This window comes from Protomyctophum parallelum, assembly GCF_964188405.1.
Source record: "Protomyctophum parallelum genome assembly, chromosome: 4".
Classification (NCBI taxonomy): Eukaryota; Metazoa; Chordata; class Actinopteri; order Myctophiformes; family Myctophidae; genus Protomyctophum; species Protomyctophum parallelum.
In genome coordinates this window covers 24,364,004-24,389,483 of record NC_139700.1, presented here as the reverse complement: position 1 = coordinate 24,389,483, position 25,480 = coordinate 24,364,004, and the positions used below count along the sequence as shown (strand labels likewise).

At 42.9% G+C, this 25,480-nt stretch overlaps 1 protein-coding gene across 2 annotated transcripts in view; it reads left to right on the top strand.

The window, feature by feature from the left end:
* The first annotated feature begins 14,953 nt into the window (after window positions 1–14,953).
* trim44 (tripartite motif containing 44) overlaps window positions 14,954–25,480 on the top strand; it is a 66,610-nt gene continuing 56,083 nt past the window's right edge. Inside the window, exons 1-3 of one of the 2 annotated variants that reach the window (XM_083764209.1) lie at window positions 14,954–15,272; window positions 19,064–19,774; window positions 25,048–25,125. In XM_083764209.1, coding sequence (XP_083620335.1) covers window positions 19,103–19,774; window positions 25,048–25,125 — 750 coding nt within the window. In that variant the 5' untranslated portion in view covers window positions 14,954–15,272; window positions 19,064–19,102. Of the gene's footprint in view, window positions 15,288–19,063; window positions 19,775–25,047; window positions 25,126–25,480 lie in introns of both variants that reach the window. The other variant, XM_083764208.1, reaches the window with a different exon arrangement.

Below are 25,480 nucleotides of genomic sequence, written 5' to 3'. Positions count from 1 at the left end.
GCTCCATTGCAGCCATTAAAGTAATCATAAGCATGCACCCATCTGCTGCTACAACTGAATAAGGACAAAGGAGCATTCAGGGTTGCTGCCCTCACTGCGGGAATTACTTGCTTTAGGGCTTATAATCAAAGGACCTATTACCTAATATCTCTCTGGCCATGAGCCAGACCTCCAAAATTGGAATGTTAATTATGAATTGAGTGGGAAAAACCATACCTATATAAAATTGTTTATAGGATCAATATAAGTAAATTTAAATATGATAACCCTTCCACAGTTTTTTTTTCATATTTTCCTATAATGCCTAATTTGCATACCGGTATTTAAATGTACAATTTCTGAATTTTTGTAATACAATAAATCATTGTCTTTGTGTAAGTAATCAACTGGGGAAATTTCATGGTGATAACTATTAATTACATTTTTACCTATTCACCTATCACGTATGTACTGTACACTACAGTATCACGGTGAAACTAAAATGTGTGATAAATATGAAAAAGCTATACTGTGGAAGGGTTATATATTAATTTACTTATTGACCCTATAAACAATTTATTATAGGTATGGTTTTACACACTCAATTCATAATTAACGTTCCAATTTTGGAGCTCTGGCTCATGGACTAAGAACCAAGAAGAACTGAACTGGTTCCCAACCGGAGGAAAATGGGCCTCTTTATGATTTGACATCATGTGGAACAAGATGTCAGAAACTGTCAATATTTTATTTCATGGCAGTTTGCCATGAAACTTTCAGAGAACATTCTGAACATACTATTTTGGTGACTCCAGTATAGTACAGTACTAGCCCTTTCTAGTTAAATTTGACTTAAAAATAAGTCAGATTTGAAACCAAATCAGATTCCATGTGACTTGTATGTGACCTGTCTGCATTTAGACTTGTTAAAACAAATCAGAGATCTATCTGGATGTTGCACAAATCTTATTCAGGCTGGATTTGGCTGCCAGTGTAAAAGGGGCCTTAGTCTTGGGAGAATGAGTGAATGCAGTCTTTCTTCTCATTTTGTAAGACTGTTGTGGTGTGTTTTGCTATATTGTGTTATGCATTGTAATTTGTTATGTGATTATCTGCAGAGCTAGCTAAAAGCATTATTTATTTATGTCCTCTGGAACATGACTTAATCTCTTAATCTGTTTTCCTGAGAAGTTTTGTATTCTTTAAAATATATTGGTTACACTTTACGGTTGAAGACGATAGACATTATCTCCCATCCACTTGTGTGAAGACAAACGAACACACAAAATTATGCACACAAACATGCATGCATGTAAACACAATTGTGTCTACCGACAAGAAGCTTAATGTCCATTTCCACTTTTCCCTCCTTCCCATTTTACACACCCCCCTCCCAACCACCCCCCCCTCCCAACCACCCCCCCCCCCCCCCCCCCCCCACACACACACCTTTTTTGCAGGTGCTGTTCCACATGTGTTTGCTGACGCTGCACTATGTCCAACCCCCCCTTGCCCCCCAGGCTGGCAGTTCCATAATTGATTTTAAGCGTTGATATTGGACACTGACAGAGGAAGACACTTCCCTGTGGAGGGTGCGGTCATGAGAGAGAGAGAGAGAGAGAGCACCTCTGCACATCATCCTTTTATCCTTTTGTTTGCTCACAGGCAGTGTTCACCTCTCAGCGAAGACGAAATTCAATCTTCATCCATTCACACGCTCTGTATTTGTATTTCCTTCCTCTTCACCCCACCCTTTCTCCAAAGTATTCTCTGCTCCCCCATCTCTGCCCACCTTCCTCTCTCTCTCTCTCTCTCACTCACACACACACACACACACACACACAGGCACAAAATCTATCTATTTCTGCCCTACACATCAGTCGCATCAACATACCCACATGCACAAAGGGCCCCTCTATTCAGTTAGCCAAAGGCAGGGTCGTTTGAGTGAACATTGTGTAAGTCTCTTTCACCTTCAAATCTGTAATTACCTCAGTGATTGTTACGCTACGTAGCTCTGCTGTCTTCTTCCTACAATAACCCCCCCGCCCAATCCCATGTTCTTCCTCCAATAACAACGCCCCTGCCCCTGTACCATTGTCTTCCTCCAATACGCAATAACAAGCCCCCATCCTGTCCCTCGCCTCCAATACCACCCCACCCCCACCCAACTCACAGGGAGATGAACAAGAAAGTTCTCACGGATGACAGACAGGTACAGTACAGCACTACCTTGAACTCAAGAGCGGGACTGATCAGAGCACAGAAATAGACTGAGTCGGAAGGTCAGGCAGCGGCATGAAAAGATGATGAGGTGTTGCTCCGTGTGTGTGTGTGTGTGTGTGTGTGTGTGTGTGTGTGTGTGTGTGTGTGTGTGTGTGTGTGTGTGTGTGTGTGTGTGTGTGTGTGTGTGTGTGTGCGTGTGTGCGTGTGCACCTGTGCAAAAGGCTTTGCTTCAAAGACCAGCTGTATGCCTCCTCTGGGGAGCGTGTGCTGCAGCAGCTCCCTGTTTCAATCCCAGATCACAAGTGGGAGAGAGACCTTTGCCTCCACTGACATACTTTAGAACAGTCACAGACTGACATACTTTAGAACAGTCACAGATTGATACTAGGCCTGGCAGTCATTAACAGTATAGGCCTTAATACTGCCATGCAGTATTCCACCGCTTTACAGATTTTCCTTGCTTTCTCTGTCTCTTACTTTTTTTTTGTTGTAAACTTTATTTTTACATTTCTTCGTTCTTACATTTTTACATCTTAATTTTTACATTACACATGTATGCAGGAAAACACACAAACATATACAACCCCCCCCCTCTCCCCCTAGGCTAAAACAAAAAAAAAACAAAAAACAAAGTGGTGGGAAAAGCAGCAGACAATCATAGATCAAAAAAGAGTCAAGACAGGGACATAGTCGGACACAGTCGGACACAGTACAGATTACAGTTCTCAACAAACTCCACAAAGGCACTCCAAGCTAGTTTTTTGGGGGGGCTCTGTCTACTCTATACCTGAGTTTTTCCAGAGGCAGGAATGATAGAACTTCTTTTAGCCATTGTTGAAAGGAAGGTGCCTTATCTGACTTCCAATTAAGGAGGATTAGTCTACGGGTTAATAGGTATGCAAATGCCAAAGCATTTGCTTGTGGAGATGTGAGTATACAGTCTGGGGGAATTATGCCAAAAATGGCGGTGTGGAAAGAAGGGGTCACCACTGTTCCACACATATGAGAGAATACGTCAAATATTCGCTTCCAGTAGGTAGTGAGGGAAGGACACATCCAAAACATGTGGCCTAACGAGGCTGGGGTCTGGCCACATCTTGGGCATCCAGTGTCCGGCATGTTAAAGAGCCTGGCCAGCTTATCCCCTGAATAGTGTAGTCGATGTAGTATCTTAAATTGAATTAAACCATGGCGTATGCACATTGAAGAGGTGTGAATACGTATAGTCTGTCCTCCCACATCTCCTCAGGGAGCTCTACACCCAGATCTCTCTCCCAGGCAGCTTTTGTCTTATCCCAGGTTACTGGTTTTAGATCCCGTATCAAATCGTAAATCACAGACATTCAAGTTACTTTTAAAAAGTAATTAGTTATAGTTATAGTTATAATAATTAGTAACTAATTACTTTACTAGTTAAATTATGAGTAGTTACTAGTTTACTTTACTTTATTAAAAAAAAATATATATATATAAGATTTTCCAATTCAGACACATTGTTTTCAAGGAAAAGAAAAACAGGAATAGAACACTTATGCCAATATTAGTACAATATCCAAAATCACAGACAATATCCAGTCTAATGATATGGATATAATACTGATGCACTGCACATTCACAGACCGGCCTAAAGTATTTACCCTTTGTTACCCTATGTTGACCAATCATCATCATTATGATGACGTTATGCCCTGTGGAAGCCACTTTCTCTTTCTCATGTGGAATGTGTTTCACTCTGGGAGCGCACTCAGTGCACCATGTCAGTTTACATGACAGACTCCACACTGGCAGGAGACGGTTCTTTTGGATTACATTACGTAACGTGGGTAACTACTAACTCACCCATTGAAAACACAGTAACTATAATGGCGTTACTGAATGGGAAAATGTAAAGAGTTACGTTACAAGTTACAGCAAAAAGTAGTTTCGTTATGTAAAGTAACTTTAAGTAAGGGCGTTAGTTCCAACACTGCTACGCCACACACAATACCGATACCGTAAACCTGAATTATAAGTCATCTTGTGCCGAAAATAGCCAATCTACAAGCTCGCAAAGTGTTGTGCGGTTGTTGATCGGCTATTTTCAGCACGTGACACTGGTGCACGCAGCACGACGACGGAGAGTCTCGCATAGGAAAAGCATAGGCCCTGGAATCCTGGATGAATTCAGCCGTTGGTATGGAAGGGCCCGGTTTAGAGTCCTTTTGGCAGCGTTGGGCCTGTGTCAATGCCAGGATGCCATACGTCAGGGGGGCCACACTGGAGCATTGTGACCTATAACGCCCACAGGGGCCTGCTGAGAGGGGACCACTGACGGGAACACTGCATGTTACTGTTGTGGAAAGGCCAACGATCTGCTTTGTGTCCTCAGAAATTATGTCATAGCTTTTAGTGTTCCAGCTGTGCCAAATATGTGCATCTGTTTTCATTCTGGTGAGACGTCTCCTGCACGGTTAAATGCCAGCGCTAATTAAACTCGAAAGGGTAACTTTCAACACTGTCAGAGTTATAAATGAACACTCGAGATTTACTGTGTAAAATGAGTTTGTTGATGGACCTAGTGGGGATTTGCATACAGTATTTGTACAACAAGTATACCGTACAAATGCATGAGGGTGTTGTACACTGTATAGTTATATAGTACATGCTAAAATGAGCCTAGTGCATCTGATGGGAAGAGCATAGTCTCATAATTGTTATTATACCGCTTCGCACAGTCTCCTACTATGAGAAATCACACCCGTGTGAAGTGAGTGGTGCAACTCCGTGTGGGGGTCCGGCACTCAAGGTGCCAGCCCGATTCCGTCGAGCCGCCGCGCTTCTGAAATGGTTGAGAAATGTTCTACCGTGTGGGGGTCCCTCTACTGTACCCTCTACTGTACTGTACTGTCACCGTACTGTACTGTACCTGAAATCACCATAATATGGTGATTTCAGGTGTGCACACAAACACAAAACAGGTGTGCACACAAACACACGCGCACATATTAACTGTATATATTATATACAGTTAATATGTGCGTGTGTGTTTGTGTGTTTGTTAGGTTGCGCACAGGTGGTGAAAAACAACCATGCTGTTTTCGTGCTCAGACACACCCAGCCACCCACCCACACACATAGCTCCGTAAGGGAGTGGCTGCACCACTTAAAAAATGAAAAGACAAGAAGAATCTCTTTAAAGTTCATAACCTGTCTCTTTGCAGCATTGAAGTGGTTGTTCCTCTGCAATTTAGCAGTGCTGCAACACTTAGGGACGGGTGAAGACTTGTTTGCCATAGAATAGTTGAATCACAGATAGAGAAGGAAAACGGGCGCCTCCGGTGTCATGAGTTACCCCTATATGTGACAGTCTCAGACAAATCCCCCATTGTGTTAAGACGTTTAGACCCGGTTGTTTGTGGCAGACGAGAGACAGTGTGACTCTCGTTATTAATCAGAAAACAAAAAAAGGTGCTGATACATGTGAGGCTTTTTAAACTATGTGAAATAAATAGACTGCATTTTCTGTCAGTTTGGATTATGACAAATCTAGAGGAATGGCACTAAAGTAATGTAAAACACTGTAGGTCAAAATGTCATACTGTAACCTTCACCACAATCGCTCTTCTATATGCTCTGACAGTATTACTCATTTGGACACATTCTTTCAGAAATTCAGATTCTTTACCCTTATTGTCCCTATTCTGGACATATAAAATAAGATAAGATAAGAAAACATTCAACAAAATGTTTGAAAATAGCAGATCTATAAGCATACATTTTGTGGCCCATGGAACCAAATCCATCATATTGGCGGCCCGGGAAGTTGGGTTCTGATTCTAAATAACTCTTCCTTCGATGTCCCTTGGTACTTCGATAGTTCTGTAGCCGTATGCAAAATTGGACCTTGAACCCTGCAGGAAGCTGTAAGTTGCACATCGCTGCCCTCAGACTAGCACAGTAAGACAGTTTACCTCAGGGACGGGGAGTGCGTGCAGGAGAGTGATAAGAGTACTGCTTTGATCCAAGCCAGCGAGGCTGTGCGGGACGAGGGGGGAATGTAGGCCAAGGTACTGATGTTGCATCATCCCTTTTTTCCTGTGTGTCTTAATGTTCTTACGACGCGGCTCCTATGGGGCCGAGCTGACTGGAAGAGGGGCTTTGTATGTGCTTGTGCGTGCGTGCATGCGTGCGTGTTGTGTGCGAGCCAAGGGGCTGATTTATCAGTGCCAAAATTCTTGAGCACACTGCCAGTAAGCCAATGAGGTAAATCCCTATATTTTGCCAACTTTAGTGCTTTCATAGATTTTTGAGGGGCTGCACAAAGCGGCCTCCTGGTGGCGCTATAAGAGGCCAATGTGAAAACCTTGGGGCAGAGGTTCAGCTGTGGCATTCAGGGAGTGTGTGTGCAGAGTATGGCTGCGATGAAGCCAACGGTGCCGGAGATTAGCTGTCCACCGACGGACGGACACACACACGGACGGACGGACGGACACACGGACGGATGGAGTGCAAAACATACTCTCTCCCCATGCCTTCGGCCTGGTGGAGACAATAACATAAGCTGAATGTATACAACTTTATTATCATTGCAAAACGAAAGAAAAATAACAGAAATGCAAAAGGAAATGCAAAAGGAAAAACAAAAGGCTCACATGACAGAAACACCAGAAGCAGCAGACCCTGGCTGACACTGACAAGAAGTCTGAGATCCACATGGGAGCTACGCCATTATTAGACCCCCTCTTGTTTACCTTATAGAACTTTATACTGGAGGCCAATGGAGGTACTGTAGCATTGGGTGAGTATCACCAATTCAAAATTGGATTGAACACCAAAAAGCAGATGCTTGTTTCCATTGTGGTCCGTTATAAAACAAACATGCAACAGAACAGACTATACAAAAATATACACAATATACTAATATTGAAAGCCAAATGTAGCCGAACGTCCAGCAAGGGACTAAAGTATAAAGTCCAATTAGTTTTTAAGTGAAGTCATGATTTATCAGTTTTAAACTTTACACTCAGTTACATGAACACGGTTAATTTAACGATGGTTTTACAGTGTATAAAAGTACATTTTAAGCCAATTTGTTGGAATATGAACATTTTGTACTGACAATAATCTAAGTGACTGATGGTCAGCTTGTCTTTGGTCAGCTGTGTAGGATTTGACAACCCGGGGGACTGAAGTGCTTTTCATCTGAGTGACAGAAATCACAGCCGCTTTGCTGGGTATGTCATCAGTCCGTTTTCCCTCAGTTGCATCATGTTATAATCATGGTAGTCATCATGGGTAATTGACATCCTGTCAGAACTTCAATCTGTCTCCCTCAGTGGAAATGGACACTGGGGGATGATGGAAATGTATTATTGAGACATGTGTGCCTTTGAATGTATAGGCCTACTACATAAAACATCCTATAGATCCTCTGGTCTAGGGCTGGTTGATATGGACAAAACCAAATATCACAATATTATTGACGAAATCCTGCACACACACCATTTTGGAAAGAACTTTGGCCCCTCCCTACTTCCTTCACAGGTGTTACCGATCATACTAATTAAGGCTCTGTTCCGAGTTATGGGGGTCCTTGAAATTAAAACGTTTGAGAAAATGAGAACCACTCCACACGAAATGGAACAGAGCCTTAGGTCACATTCCCACCTAATACTTCGGTAGACTCGATGCGAATGGGCGGAGAAGTTGGAATTCTTGCATATTTAATTTGCTGTGGTTTGCCTTCACACTATCATCCGCAGCAATTGGAAACGCAGCAGGGGGGACCTTTATCAATGTGTTCCATTCATAAACTAGCCTACACAGTGAAATCTATGGTGATAGAATTATACTCATAACGTGCATGTTATGCCCATTATGGGGGATGATACATCATGTTATGCACGTTATGAGTCTCTCTCTCTCTCACTATACGCACGCAGCCACGCACTGTTCTTTTGGGCATGGAGGCAGAGCGCTGAGCGCATTGATATAACAGACAGCAGCGCAAAATGTTTACAAGTTTATCGAGATAAACACAGTGACAGCACTCCATGTTTACGGCACGCACAGACAGACAGAATATTCTGTAGGCTATAATACACTGCAGTGTTTTTATGTGTTTCTTTAAGCAATTGATTAATGTACTCGTCCTCATTTCGATCAGGGCTTCAGTCTCCTCATTCGACCACGTCTATCCATGGTAACGGGACATCTTTGCGCTTCGTAAAATATGCCTTCTCCGTCTCCAACTGTGTTCAGCTCCTCACCCGCCACATTGTTTGCTTCATTTCCTTTATTTAGTGCGATTGGAAGCGAAACGAAACGCCCGTTTTTGCTCAGAGTAGAATGCGGTTCTTTGATACGCATTAAGATTCGAATGAGCCTTCACACCTGCCAAACGAAGTGCAACATACAGTATGTGTCAACATATGTGTCACGTGGTAGTGGCCACCATACTTGTTGGCTTGTCTGGTTTGTTTACATTGAGCGACTATCTGGTGTGCTTGTATACGTACCTTTAACCTGACCTCACAATGGTGCAGACTTGCTCAGTAAATAAGTGCCACAGCATATCACGTCGAGGGAATGAGCCAGAAAACGGAATTAGATTTTTAGCATGAAGACATCATCAAGGAACCCAGATTGACCAGTTAACAAAAATACGTAGAATGGCTTGGATCTCGGCTGTACGGCGCACGGGCACAGAGACATAACTTTCAACAAAGTATCTAAGCGCAGCCGGGTTTGTTCACGACATTTTCCTTGTCCTTGTAAGGTATTTGGGCCCGACGTTCTTTCTATCCATCCTGGTGTTGGTTCACTATGTTGTCGCCAAGAACGAGCTCAATATTTACAAAAACATACCACCGTCACTCTATTTGAGTGATGTAATCTCATTGTAACTCACAGATTTAAAGTCTTTCAATGTGATTATTTTGGATATTATAATATAGGCAAAGAAAAAATGAATGACATTTTCAGAATTTTCAAAATAGCGAAAACAGCTAATTTACAAGGTCACATGTTGCATGCAAGCATGCAAGCTTGTAGATCAGCTATTATTGCTCTTTGTTATATGACTAAGTATGTAAGTGGTTACATAAAGGTCTAATAATAAAAATGGCTTGTGAATTGAATGCCACAGACAAAAAATAGTCTAAGTCCACACTATTTTGTATAAATGATAGATAAGGGGTCAGGACAACGAGGCCTTTTCGTGGAGGGGTCAGAATGAAATTTGGACTTGGACTGTTTTTCGTCTGTGGTTATTGCCAGCACTCTCTTCTGCTGCTGCCCATTTACAACAAAATCCGAAAAAGGCCACCACGGTTATGAAAGCAGACATGGGGCAGGCCTTTCGTGCGCTGATTGATTCAATGAGTGGAATTGGAATGGAATTATACTGCCCAGAGGCTGGGTATTGATCCTGTTTCTATAGGGAAAAGAGGAGAGCGTTGTGCACATACAGGTCTAGTCTGATTCGCATGGTTGCCTTAGAGAAGAGAACAGAAGCATGAATTAGACAGAGCCATGCAGCATACAGAGGGCTTTATTGCTTTTAATCAACATTTCATAAATGCATGTGAATGTGAGCGCACATACTGTACACAAAGAAAGAGGGAGAGCGAGAGAAAGAAAGAACTAACGGACAAATGATATTTCACACCAATCTCACTCCACTGTTAGCCAAGAGAGAGTGGCACACTGTTAGTGTGAGAGAGTGAGAGACACACACACACACACACACACACACGCACGCACGCACACACGCAGGCACGCACGCACGCACGCAGGCACACACGCACGCACGCACGCACGCACGCACGCACGCACGCACACACACACACACACACACACACACATGCACGCACGCACGCAGGCAGGCACGCACGCACGCACGCACGCACGCACGCACGCACGCACACACGCACGCACGCACACACACACACACACACACACATGCACACATGAATTATAGACCTGGTTATGATCTACAGCACATTTGATTAAATATGATCTGATACCCATGTGAAAAATGGATTACACGGGTGCACTGCAAAATCCTGAGCATAATTTGAACACTGAGATGCTACAGAATCGGCTTGTAACACTCAGGATTTTACCGTGTACTGTGAGATAGACATGATGAGATGGTACAAAGTACAAACAATGAGAAGAAGCTAGATAGATACTGTATCATTGCTGTCACACAGAAACCTTGTATCTCCAAAACTGTTACTTTTCAGGAAATAGAGAAACTTTACCTGTGTTACAATGGCGCCACTGTAGTTATCATTTAGTCTCAGGCTCTTGTAGTTTTCATGGGTTCAATATTAACCCACACTCCCACAGACACACTTAACCACTTAACCACCATAAAATATATGAGATCAGAGATCTATAAGCTCACAATAAATCATATTGCGATGCTTTGAGAGCTTGTAGATCGGCTATTTTTGCTACTTTTGTGTGACACTGTAGTATGATGAAGTAGTATTAGGCATTAAGCCCAAACCACACCAGTTGCAATACTTGCAAGCTAGTCCTTGGAACAAAACAGTTTTATGGTCAACCACACCAATGCAACTCCTTGCAACTGCCATTATGTTTGCAAGTAGTTGCATGTTGCAAGGAGTTGCAACATGGAGTTGTGGTTTGGGCTTTAAACTATGGAAAAATAGAAAATTTTAAGTTGGAGATACAGTATAAGGTTTCTACCTGATATCAACGATGCTGTAGGAGCAAAGCAATAGAGCAACACTGCTGCAGAGTAGATTTAACTCCACTTTATTTATAGAGCTTAAAACAACAGATTTGAACCAAAGTGCTGTACACTCACTAAACAAATTCTAAGAGTAAATAATAGATATTAATAAGCAATAGATGGGGAGAAAACACACAGACGGTACAACACATAATTTGCCTAACGGAAACAGCAACTCTCAGTCTAAAGTGAGTTCTATCTATTTATAACTCAGATGATGTAACCTTACGGCTCCATTTGGTTCAACTTGTGCACTCTCTGAGTTAAATTAACACAGAGGATTCAAAATATATATAGATTTAGATGACCGGCACAGACAAATTCAATAGTTAGTTTTCATTTTGCCTACCAGGATGTTTACTGTGACAACCGAATTGTGCTTGGTTGTCATCACTAATTATAGACTGCATGACATGTGGAATTAGACATTAACAACGTTATCTTTTGTAGCCTGGGGGATGACAGCATTGTATTGTGTTGTTGTTGGCACTCCGTTGACATGAGTAAGCATAGCCTATACTTGATTCAACACACCGAGCAACAAAGAGGAAATTGGGCTCATTTGATAAGGCACTGTACCGTCTCTCTCTGCTCATGTTGACACTTCAAACGTGGCGTGTTTATATTGAAGTATCCATCTGGGAACATTGTGAGATTCAATAATCAGCTGATTCTCTCTCTCTCTCTCTCTCTCTCTCTCTCTCTCATCACTTCTGAAGCTTCCCCTCATGTCATCCACACCTCTCTCTTGCCTCTGATCAGTGTTGACATCTGTCCTTCAATCACGCACGCACGCACGCACGCACGCACGCACGCACGCACGCACGCACGCACGCACGCACGCACGCACGCACACACACACACACACACACACACACACACACACACACACACACACACACACACACACACACACACACACACACACACACACACACACACACACACAGCATCACCATAGACTGCCTTATAACGCAGTGTATTGATTATGTCTCATGACTCTCAGCTGTGATAAATAAAATAATAAATAATGAAAAGGAGAGAGAGTGTGAGAGTTCATAATTCTTATTTCTCTTCATCACATCTTTCACGTGCATTTCCGCAACTTTTACGCTTTGAACTTCATCTGCAGAGTCGGTTTAGTATACTATATGAATGTGCTGTATGTATAGTTAATTGCTGTATAAACTAATGTATACCCTCTATGTTCATACTTTCTCTTTTGTATCACCTTCGGACATAGGACCACAAGCCCCCAGGGCTTTTTGTGTTATCTTTTTAGCTCAGATTGTTAAATTATAATATTTTCAATGTGCTAATAAAGTAAAGTATTCAATCAATCAAAACCAATACACCAGGGGATCCCAGATCTTGCAAAGATCTTCAGCAGTCTGTGGAACGAAAAGGTTTTGTTTTATGTAATAATTATATTCACGACCAAGTCTGTGTAGGACAACCTCCCTCAAGCAAGCCGCTTTCTCACTGCTATCATGCACTCACTTCTTCATTTCTTTTGTTGTAGGTCTGTGTAAGCAGTCTTGGGAACCAACAGTCCATGATGTGGCCCATAGGTCAGGACTCAGGAGCCTATCTCATGTTTCTGTAGCATGAGACAGTTTGATGTAAACAAGATTGTTTTGAAATCAAGATTTCAAAACAAATATGGGTAATTTGAATTTCACCTTCTACAGCACCGCCATCCAAGCGTGGAATGCCCTTACCCTCTCCCTCGAAGAAATGCAAATCACTTGCATCTTTTAAAACAGGTCTGAAAATCCACCTTTCAGCAGGCCCAAGGGAGAGGAAATTATCCCCCCTTCTCCTTTTTCCCCTCATTGTATATAAAGTGTTTTTATTACTTGCACAAGCAGATCGCGCAAGTACTGCGATCGGCTGGGTATGTATGTATGTCGATGTACTCCACCAGCCAATAAAGCACTATTCTTGATGACGTAAGATTTTAGAACAGCAATTGTACGCATTATGACTCGGCCAGGAATTGACAATATGACGGGTACAATAAATATTCACTGCAGTTGGCAGAGGTCATTGTCACTCTTCGCAATGCTCTTCGATAATAGAAATCTATGTATTAGAGGTGCCATTGGGCACTGGCCCCATAAAGTGAATGGAGTTGGCGTAACTATAAAAAACGGGCCTGTGTGAAAAAAATGTTCTGCTGAGATCAATATCCTGTGTGTGTGTGTATACACGTAATCTCGGAAACTGCTGGACTGCATGGTCAGCACCAACATTTTGGAATTAGCCTCATGGTGATGCTATACCGGACCACTTTACATTTTGACCCCTAAGTTTTGAACCGCAGGTCGTACAATCAAAATTGTAAACGTGGAGTCCTTCGATCATGATGCAACTTCACATATAGGCCATGCCAGAGGGGCCATGCCTATTTCCGGCTTTTACATTTTCATCAAAACACTTTTTATTACTAGTACAGATTTTGTCCAAAGCTCACACAAATCACTACACGTTATCTCTGTAGTCATGTGGTACACACATCATTAAAAAATATATTTTCCATTCCAATAGAAGAAAGACTCCTGCACACTTCAAATGCAAAGATAACATTTAATGGGGAAGAAATGCAATGTTATCCATGCATTTGATGACAGCGAGGGAGTCTTTCTTCTATCTTGCAGGTGCACTGTGCATAATATAAGTCTTGCTCGTTTTTTTAATTTATTTTCATGTTGCAATATTTGGTCATAAAATCAACAACACTCGCAAGGCTGTCGTTACAGAAATTTCTGAACAGCTCATGCCTAACAATTCCCCTTAGCTGTTCTAATCCAAGGCCTATGGGCTTTATTGCTTTATTTACAACACAGCTTTGAATGCGGCTCAGCCAATCACAATCAAGGACCGGAACAATCCGTTATTATGGCCCAAAACACTTGCTTTTGTGTGATGCTCAGTTTCTGCAGTGAGGACTTTATTTTCACTGCTCTCCCTCTCAAAAGTGGTTGGTAGCTTCAAGCTGGTAGCTAAACCGGCAAAAATTAAATAAAATTGGCATTCATAAAATTAAAATTGCTGTCCTAAAAAGTAAAGCAATAGGCACAGGCCCGGCACCACGGTGGGGCAAAGGGGGTGTTTGCCCCCTTAAATCAACCTCTTTGCCCCCTTAGATCAAAAGTGGATTTTTTTTGTTACAGACAAAACAATGGTACATTTCCAGGCATTCAATTAAATTCCATTGCTTGAAAGGAGGGAAGTAAGGATGCATCTTAATACAGGATGCAGCAGCATCTTAATGATCTCCCATCTAGAACTGGAAAAACAACATTCCTCACCTATAGGCCATCCTTGGGGTGGGGAGGGGTGCTAATGTCATTGTTTCAGTGGTCAGGGTGCTTAAGTGGGCAGCTACTGTAACTAGCCTATTTATTTGTTTGTACAATGTCAATGTCAATGATGATCGGGAGGGGTGCTAATGTCATTGTGCTGGGTGTGGTCAGGGTGCTTAAGTGGGCAGCTTAGCTATTGTAACTAGCCTATTTATTTGTTTGTAAAAATGTCAATAATAAAATATAATTTTACTTTGTGTTCTGGATTGGTTTTATATTTGGCAATTTTGGCAGTGCCATTGATTGATAAGTTGCAGCATTTGATGTGTGTAGTTCTTTATAGATCTAGCCTCTTTTTTTATGCACCAGATTATAAAAATAAAATAAAAAACGGAAAAAAAATGTTTTTTTGCCCCCTCAAAAATATCAATTGCCCCCTCAGTCATTTCATCCTGTCTTTGCAACGTCATGTCGCTGGCTTCCTTTGACAATGAATGGTAGATTGCATCGTTTAATCTGCCCCGTATGGCAAGCCGAACTGAATTACAGATATCTGGAATACATATCCAGTCTAGCGATTAAATGTTAAAACGGCTTGCCATAGCCCCGTGTGAACGCAACATCAGTGTGTGTGTGTGTGTGTCATTCCGTCGCTTCTCTCCGTCGCTCTCGGCGAAGCAGGAAGTGGGTTAAAAAAACACGCACGCAGGAGGAGAGAGCACAGGGAGGCAGAGCTGTGAGAACTGTATGGAAGCAGCTGATGATGATGATGATGATGATGATAACACGGAAGTGAAATTAATTACAGTGTCGTATCGGAGCGAGTCGTTGCTCAACTGCTCTGGTTTGAAGTGAAAGTAGAGCAGCAGAAAGAAAGAAAAACAACAGTAGCTTACAAGCTGACAGTGCTAAGGAAGTGTTAGCATCACAGCTAGCTGCGTCGCAACAACAAACCATAACAGAGAGGGATAAGAAGAGAACAGAGAGTAGCAAGCCAGCAAGCACACACTGGAGTGAGTTACACACTGGTAAGTGTGTGTGTGTGTGTGCGTGTGCGCGCACGCGTGTGCATGAGTTACAGTACGTGTGTGTGTGTGTGTGTGTGTGTGTGTGTGTGAGAGAGACAGAGTGAGAGAGAGGAAGGGGGTTCTCTGCATTAAAGTAGTTATTCTGCTGGTGGTTTGTGTCAGCAGGAGACAATACACACAACTCAGGAGAGGAAGGCCCCAAGGAGAGAGAGAGGGAGGAAACAGCGATTGAAATGGAGACTTTAGGGGGGTTTGTGTGTGTGTATAGACTGTCTCTCACTTTATGTAGGTAGGCTGGACCCACGGGGCGAGGAGGCTGGTGAAAGCCAAAAAGGAAGGAAGCGTTAAAAAGGTCACCACAGGCCAGACCTGACAACGCTCAGTGAGAGTCGGATAGCAGACAGAGAACTTGAGAGATAGTGTTTGTTTGTTCGGTCACGCCGAGGGTTGTTGGTGATGAAAGCATGCAGTTTCCTGTTGTTAGCTTGTTTGATGAATGGTATGTTATGTTTAGAGTAGACACATTACTTACAATTGAGGCTGTATGTATGTATGTATGTATGTATGTATGTATGTATGTATGACTCACTCAATATAACTTATACATATGCAGGATATTGCATGCATGCTTGTCTTGTGAGCCAGCCTCTGTTCAATGACTCACTCAATATAACTTATACATTTGCAGGATATAGACAAATTCAGAAACGGGTCTCATGGTCGCAGCTTACGTATTTCCTGTAGGCGGACTCGACATAGCTGCGGCCGGGGTTTAAACCCTCACCAGGCACACCTCTTCTACTACAGTGAACTGTACCTCAAACGTTACTCTTTTACCTGCTTTTTACTAACACTAACATTACAAAGATGCCCAGAACATTGAGATGAACCTGTGTAGTTTATGGCTGCTCCAACAGTAGTGGCAACACACAGTGGCGGAGACCACCGCAGTTGAGTAATGGTTGAGACAAAGCAGTGAAAGTTCCTGAAAGATACATAACGTCAGTCTTACCCAATACCCAATCTTTCTGTTTTATGAAGACAAGGCTGCTGTACTTTATACCTCATACTAAGCATTTAAAGTACTATGATGTAATGTTAGTGTTAGTAAAAAGCAGGTAAAAGAGTAACGTTTGAGGCAGACTAACATCAGTCACTCCGTTGTTCACTGTAGTAGAAGAGGTGCGCTTGGTATTGGTTTAAACCCTGCAGCTATGTCGAGTTCGCCTACAGGAAATATGTAAGCTGCGACCATGAGACCTGTTTCTGAATTCCTCAGTCTATAACATGAAGAATAAAAGTGCTTCTCCCAATAAAGTCCTGGGCAATTGCACGCGCAAAGGAGACGGAGCACTTTAGACTTATATTATCCTGACTGTATCTGGTGTCACGAGGGTTTTGCTGCCCCTTTACGAGACTAGTGGCCTGTTCTGAGTTTGTGCGGATTGGAGGAACAGTGTGCCTGTGAACCCGGTACATCAGAGGTCTGATGAAGGGCCGTTGAGGCTACAAACATCACTTGCTATGGTGGAAGCCAACACACTTTGGAGCATGAGCCAGTGTGCAGACTTTATTGTTTTTTTTAGATGTGGACTTCTGTCCGGCACCTGTCACGTTATTGTTTGTTCACATATATAAGTGATCCATGCATGTTTGGTTGTATGTTTTGATTTGATTTATAAACTCAAACATACCCCCGACTCTATTCCCAAACCTTTTAACAATTATTTTCAAACTAATTCTCAAATACACAAACGCAACACTAGACAGGCTACTCATCTCCATCCTCCCCTTTATCGTACCAGTCATTACATAGTCAGTTTTCCATCAAATACAGAGGCACTGTGCTTATATTCCATCCATTTTTGACAATCATGATATAGATAATGAAGTCTCTTGTTTTTTTCTAGACTTCTTCTTTATAATATGCAATCAGGGGTACGTACACTTTTCCGACCAGTCATTGGCCCGACATGCGAAAAACGACCGGATTAAGGTTGGTAAACATGCATTAAGGTTGGCGAACATGCGCTGCTCCGTGCTTGCAATCATATGTAAGGTGCAGTACAAAAAATAAATAAACTGAATAAATAAATAAATATAATAATAATAATAATTGCTATTATTGTAATGATGTAACAGTTTTTTTTTCTGATTAAACCTTTTATGATGTATTGGGTTAATCAGATTGTGTAAGGTTAGCACTTAGCAGATCAAAATAAGCAACAAAAACTTTTACTTACAACCACACCATTAGGGAAACATTTTCTGATTAAACCTTTTATGATTTATTGGGTTAATCAGATTGTGTAAGGTTAGCACTTAGCAGATCAAAATAAGCCTCAAAAACCTTTACTTACAACCACACCATTCACAACAATTCCAAGGGGAATACTGGTGAGGGCCCGTGCCCATTTTAGGAGAAAGGAAGTGTATGTATACAATTTCATGGCATTGGCATATTAATGCATAACCTTTTATTATTATCTTTGGTTTTGGTTGCCCTTTCAGCAATGTTTTGCAATGATTACAGAGTTGGTGGTGTTTGTAATTGCACTGGGTCTTCTTTATCTTTGACCGTTGCCTCTATTCTATGGTATATTACCGGTATTACTATTTCAGGGATATCAAAGCTGAAACCTGTCCTGAAATGATTAATAAGTGCTTTATGATTTATCATATAAAGGCTTGAAATTGTGAAATTTTGGTTGCATATGCTCCTGAAATTTAACTTCTGCAACGTATTTATTTAAAGTTTTCAGTCAAAAAAACCTGTCTGTACATTCTCAGTATGTGTCTTATGAGCTATTGAGCTTACAGTAGGCATGCTGTATGTAGGCAAGTATAGGTGCTTATGTGGTGTGGAGATGGTTTACGCATTGTCACGGTAACGGGTACTGTCGTCCATAATCCATCTCGCACTATTTTCTTTCCACCGACCTCATGCCGACCGCTCGGTGCAGTGGTTCTTGTGTTCTTTTGTTTTACTTAGAGTAAAGGTCCCCACACACCAAGCGCGTTTTTCGGATTTCTAGCTGCGTTTCTCCATCGGTTTTCTGAAAAACGCGTCCAGTGTGCAACCACCTTAAGGTTAGAAATAAGTTTAGGGTTAGGCATAGTTTTACTGGGTGGGGTTAAGTTTAGGAATACGGTTAGGTTTTGGCACCGTTATACTGAGGTTATTAGGAATAAGGTTAGGTAAGGTTTAACCGTTTAAGCATAATTTACTTAGGTTACTTTAGGAATACCAGGCTGAGCAGTTCCGCCAGCTGTACGCCTGGTGCGAGTTGGTAAAAGGGCAACTTTGTTGATATTCTTTGGCACAATGTACTGGAGATGTCGCTGAGCTCTCCTGTGCCGACATTCCAGCTCTTTCTATGCAATCTTAATCAGTGTCAGTCTGGTGTTTATTCTCCCTTCATTATCTCTTGTCATATATTCTGCCATGCTCGCTGTTTTGCCTCAAATATGTCTTTCAATAACGGCAGCACTCGTGGTGAATTTTGGCCCTTGGCCTTCTGAACAAAAGTCTAGCCAAATCACGTTACCGAGTGATTGAAAGAGGAAGCACAATATAAATTGACTTTTGTCCAGAACTCTCTTGTATTTCATGGAGGCTTAACGCAGAAGAACATTTCATATTGCATCCTACCATGTGTTTTTAAGGCATTTAACTGTTTTATTACTTGTACTACAATTGTTTTTATTTAATCAATTAAAAATAATCTAAATCGGTCATAACTATTTATAACTGGTTCTCTACCTTTATCTTATAGGGCTTACTCATCTGAACCCCGCAGTCACCACCTGCTGCCATGAGTGGTCTTGGGAAACCCGGGGACAGACAGATGCAGCCGATGGAAGATCTTCCGCAGATGGATGGGTCATGTGATGCATGTGAGCCTGACGAGGCCCAGCCAGCCACACAGATGTGCCGTATCTGCAGCTTTGCTTTCTGCACTACCCATGGCGAAAGACATGGCAGCAGCACACGCCACCCATTAGTGCCGTATAGTCGAGAGGAGCCTCCACCACCGCCTCCGAGGCTGGAACGGGGTGAGATCTTGGCTGGACGGGTCGCGTTTGAGGTCCAGGCAGCAGGGAGGATGGCGAAAATAGAGAATTTCATTGGAGACCACATAGCAGTGCTTGGGGAGATGATCCATCAGGCGGGGGATGCTATTGTGGAGAGGGTTGGATTGATTGGAGAAAGACCCGGCATAGAGGCACAGAATGGTCTTTCGCCAGAGGATGGCGAAGGTGCAATGGCTGAGGGCGCAGAGGCAGGCGAGGAGGCTGTGGCTGCACCAGAGCGAGGGAAGAAAGATACCGTGACTGTGGAGAGACTGCGATGCACGGAGCACGGACAGGAAGGCTCCCTGTACTGTAAGGCCGATGAGAAGATCATTTGTGTGGTGTGTGCTGTGCAGGGGGACCACCGCGAGCATGAGATCATCACTCTGCATGAAGCTTATCTCTGGCAAAAGGTGAGAGTTGCACATTGATGACATGACTAGTTTATATGGATGAACTCACCAGGCCACCAATTGCGCCTTTTGACGCCCTATTTTCAGATGTTTCTCCACATCGATGGTGCCTTTTTCACGCCTTTTTTAAATATAAATTGATTACGGTTCACAACTGTGTCCTGTACACGCTCATAACACTATGGTTCCGGTGCGGTGAAAAAAACGAAAAAGGAAAAAAACAGAAATATAACTTCTTGCAGCTTATGCTGTCTATGGGGACGCAGTTTTTAGAATCTTAATATCTCGTCTTCTTTTTGGGTCAAAACAAGCATTTGTGGCTCATTTCTCTACACTATGTGATCCTCGGTTACAAATAGTATGTTTTGAGTGAAACGGCTTTCAGAATTAGATCCTTCACCTATTAAATGACTGGATGGCGCCCTGAGCCCACCACCATATGGCGCTGTTTGCGGTAAATGAGTTAAGTGTCACTTTATCCCCCCTACTGCATGTGATCATTATAGTACAATGCATAGCATCCACACCGTAATCACAACATCCCCTATCCGGTTTGCATTTACTATGCTGTATATACAGTAGCTGTATGCCAATAGCTGTAGGCTCGGTAGACTTTTAAATCAACATACCAGAGCCCCAGGATGAGCTCAGTGTAATGTTTTAAACATAACCATCTAGCGTTGACATCATATGAAATTCATGGCGGGCACATGAATAATTTGTTTGGCTACTGTGAAAAAATAGGCATTATAAAAATGTGATGCACATATTCCAGTGTCCCTTTGGCTTTGTATCAAAAATTGTTTCATGATCTCTATTCCCCACGTATTATTTTTGTTTGTATGGGTGTGTTTAACATAGGTTCACTGAGGGGCGATTCACAGTCACACTATGGTCCCGGCCTCCCGGGTGCGCACTCGGGACCACTTGGCAGATGTTGTGGTAGTGTGAATGATCGCCCAACCGTCCCTGGGACCGCATGGGAGGCGGGTCTCTGGACCGTTTAAGTGTATTCAGATACGGATCGTTCCAATGTGAATGCATGCGTACCTAAAGAAGGAAGTGGACTTTTTTTTAGAACGTGACATAATGTCTAGTCGACGAGCCAAGCGTCAACAAAAAAAAACACGCTGCACGACGCATAACACCAGCACATTTCTCAACGCCGCCTGTCTCCTGTTGAATCTGCGTATACACGCAGCACCACAGTACGCGCTGATCTTATTATGTGGACTACACGTGGCACTTGGGCTTTGCTTGGCATAGTTTCCAAAGTAAAACAAAATAATAATAATGCTAAAGTAGAATCCATAGCAAACTAATATAAAACACGACACTGGAGTACAGAACTGACTGACACAGTGAATAACAGGCAGGCTGACAGTGAAGTAGTAGGCTATAACGGCAAAGAGGCAATGCATTGCAGTGTGTCTGGATTTATTGGAGACAATGTCGCAGAGTTGATGGTCAGTGTCCGTGTGCGCCAACCATCAAGCACACCGCCATCTGGAGCATTAAAGTGTGTTATGCAAGTGTACCCGGGTGCGCTGTTGAATCTCGGGCAATGTGAATCATGGCCATCGGGGACCAGGCAACCGTATTCGGAAACGGTCAAACGGTTCCAATGAAACGGATTCAGTCCCTCTCAGTGTGAATCGCCTATGAGTCTTCAGCCAGTGGCATTGCAATCCGTACAGCAGCCCCGGATAACATGCAGAATGGGAGATTTACCCGGCCTGAGCAGTGAGCACCAGCCTTTCTGTCGGCTCGTGACGTTATTTGTTCTGCCCTTACTTTACTATGTTGGTGTACAGTCTGTACATCGGCACACTCCCTGCATGGTATAATTGGTTATACCACTATACAGTCTCTTTTTGAAGAAGAACAACTTCTGACACATGTCTAGAGTACACCTTGGGTCTTTGGGAGTACCTTGTCGGATGACCTTCACGTCGACTTCCCTCACTTTCTTTTCGTGACCGGGATCAGCCTTGACGAAGAGTCCTGTAGGCCACCCACCCCCTGTCACCCGAGAGTCCCCCAACAGCATGACATCTCCAACTTGCAGATTGGGCTTTTCGGCCTGCCATTTCCTCCTAGGCTGTAGAGTGTCCAGGTATTCCTGCTTCCAGAAGCTATCGGAGAGGACCTTGACTCTACTAGGACTAGAGAAGTTGAACTTCTTATTAACATGAATTGTGGTAGGGCAATTGCTTAGTGGTGGGTTGAAGACTTCCTCATTCTCCCCGCCTTGATCTTCCTCAGTTGATAGGCGCTCCGTTAAGAATCTTTCTTCCCTAGCTTGTTGTTTGACCGTAGCTTCTCCATCGTTGTCCATTGTTAGCTAAGAATGGGATGTTTTGCCACATGGTGTGAATATTTACAATAGCCTGCTTCAGACTTTTGTTCCTCTGCTTCATACTGCTGCTGCTGCTCTTCATCCTGTCGCTGCTGAAGCACTTCGTCCTGGCGACGCTGCTGCTGAAGCACTTCATCCTGCTGACGCTGCTGCTGAAGCACTTCGTCCTGCTGACGCTGCTGCTGAAGCACTTCGTCCTGCTGCTGCTGAAGCACTTCGTCCTGGCGACGCTGAAGCACTTCGTCCTGGCGACGCTGAAGCACTTCGTCCTGGCGACGCTGAAGCACTTCGTCCTGCTGCTGCTGCTGCTGAAGCACTTCGTCCTGCTGACGCTGCTGCTGAAGCACTTCGTCCTGCTGACGCTGCTGCTGAAGCACTTCGTCCTGGCGACGCTGCTGCTGAAGCACTTCGTCCTGCTGACGCTGCTGCTGAAGCACTTCGTCCTGGCGACGCTGCTGCTGAAGCGCTTCGTCCTGCTGCTGCTGAAGCGCTTCGTCCTGGCGACGCTGCTGCTGAAGCACTTCGTCCTGGCGACGCTGAAGCACTTCGTCCTGGCGACGCTGAAGCACTTCGTCCTGGCGACGCTGCTGCTGAAGCACTTCGTCCTGCTGCTGCTGAAGCACTTCGTCCTGGCGACGCTGCTGCTGAAGCACTTCGTCCTGGCGACGCTGCTGCTGAAGCACTTCGTCCTGGCGACGCTGCTGCTGAAGCACTTCGTCCTGGCGACGCTGAAGCACTTCGTCCTGGCGACGCTGCTGCTGAAGCACTTCGTCCTGGCGACGCTGCTGCTGAAGCACTTCGTCCTGGCGACGCTGCTGCTGAAGCACTTCGTCCTGGCGACGCTGAAGCACTTCGTCCTGGCGACGCTGCTGCTGAAGCACTTCATCTTCTAGAACACATGATTGCAGTGCGTCTGCTTCAGCTGATGCAATTTCTGCAGCTTCCTCTGATTTTAGCAACAGCAGATTAGCTTGTAGATTAGCTTGTTGTTTTAATATTGCTCCTTCCTTGTGTGCATAGGCTAGTTTGACAAGTGCAGCTTGTGCTTCAGCACGTGCTTTTACTGCAGCAGTACTGATTGGTTTTGAGCTCTTCATCACCTTTTGAATGTGACATGATGAAGAAAATAAACTGCAGTGTTGAGCCATGTCTTTCTGTGAAGCCCGCTGTGCTTAAAGTCTTTTTACTGTTCTGCCCTTACTATACGTTGATGTACAGTCTGTATGGCTTGGCAGACAGCTAACAAAGTTCCCAATAAAGCTCCAAAAGGCAGTGACTTGGTTTAGGTTCTTTACTGATGAATAAATTGTAAAACTGCAATACAGAAAAAATGGAAAACACAACATAGGTGTCATATACTGTAAAATCATAAACCAAACATAGTTATTTGTATGCATCATAAGATTACAAAAAGAACATGTTGTACTCAACAACTAGTATATTGCTTTAAGAGCCAATATAATGCCTAAAGTGCCATAAAGTTTAACAAATAAAACACAAACTTACAGACTTATCCTGTCCAAGGCCTGAGAGAAACGGTTAACTCAACATGCAGTGAGAGAGCTCTTGACAGTGTGCTGGCTTGAACTGAACTGAACTGACTCTGACCAAACTAATCACTTCATTAACTACCCTGGTGAAGCTACCAGGTGAGGAGAATTACTAATTAAAGGTATATTCAGTGATTTCACTCAAAAAACCATAGGTTTCGTTTTTGGCTGTGGGACCCAGCCTTTCGTCCAATCAGGATAGAGAGTCAAAAACAAAACCTAATGTTTTTTGACCCCCAGGGGTTAACTGGGGACAGGGAGGAACTCCTTATATGGCCAGCACACTCTATAGTAGAGAGGATTATCACAACAAAACAAAAAAATAAGTGATATTTGAATTAAGTGAAATCACTGAATATACCTTTAAGCAAAAGAACATTGGTCTCCATTACACATAGGGCCTACTAGGTGAAAGGTGAACTACCTAGAAAAGTAAACAGCACATTATTGCTTTCCCATTTAGAGTGAGATGTTATCAACACACTGATGAGCGCATTAGAATTATGTCACTGTGTAGAATTAGCAGGGAATGACTGTGATAAGATCAGGGTTCTTGTCTAAATTGTAATACTTTCAACAATCAAAGCTTTACAGAGTGTAAAATGTCGCCTCAACACTGAGTCTTTGTCAATAGCTTGTCTGAGAAGACTGAGAAACCGAAAGCTGTGCATGTAAAAGTGATAAATGGATTCAAGAGCGTTAGCTAGCACAGCATTTACAAACTGTAAGCTATGCACTTTGTTATAGTAGTAATGACCTAAGTGGTTTAGTGGAATTAACTTACTCTTACTGTAATTTCTAGAGTACAATCCTGAGTCTGCAGAGCCATGCCACAGCTCTTTTCAATTGTGATTTATATACATCTAAACGCGGCGCATTTCTCAAGCTTAAGTTACGCTTACACAATGGCAATATGTGTGAACAGAGAAAAGGAGGGTCAAAGCACACGGTCACAAGACACTATTTATTACTTGAGTCCAGAGAGACTCTTGGACATAAGGAACCATTCTAATGGCAACTTTCTGTTGCCAGAACAGTGATTCTCAAACCTTTCAAAATATTTTGACAAGCATGAGTTGAAGCATTACATTTAGTTTGACTTGGTTCGGTTTTGGTTCAATAAATATTGTGAAAATAGCCGATCTACACACCACACAAGCACGCACTGTAGATCGGCTATTTTCACAATTTCTGCCTCTTTCGTAGGTAGTAATATTTGACAGTTTGGACTTAAATTTGCTGACCATGTTTTCATTTATACTATAGTTTATTGAATATTTTGAAGTATAGCTGTAATTCACATGGGTGCATACTGTGCATATTATGTTTTAGTATATCATTGGCTGTTTTGTTTGCTCCATCAGAACAGGGAAGGCTATGACCTGCTGGGCTGCACACGGCGGATGTCTGAGAAGATGAAGACTAAATGGACCAATCCTGAGGTAAATCCAATTAGAGGTGCAACCGGTTATCCAACTAATCAATGTAATCATCACATTGAAATCAAAACGATTTTAGCGTATTACAAAGTATAAAATTGAGCTTAATCGTTAACCCATTAAAACCAGGAAACCTGTGTTATTTCAGATTTTACATTAAATTAAAAAAGTGTGAGAACTACTTATTTAGAAGGCATTTGTAGAATTGGCCTCAGCCAGGTCTTAATGGATTAATCAGTCTCATCGATTTAGTCAATTATAAAATTCCATTAGTATTAGAACCTAATTATGGACCTAGTTATGGATACAGAAACCTGAGTTTGAGTGTGTTGCAGTCAAGCTTCTATTAAAGGTAGGG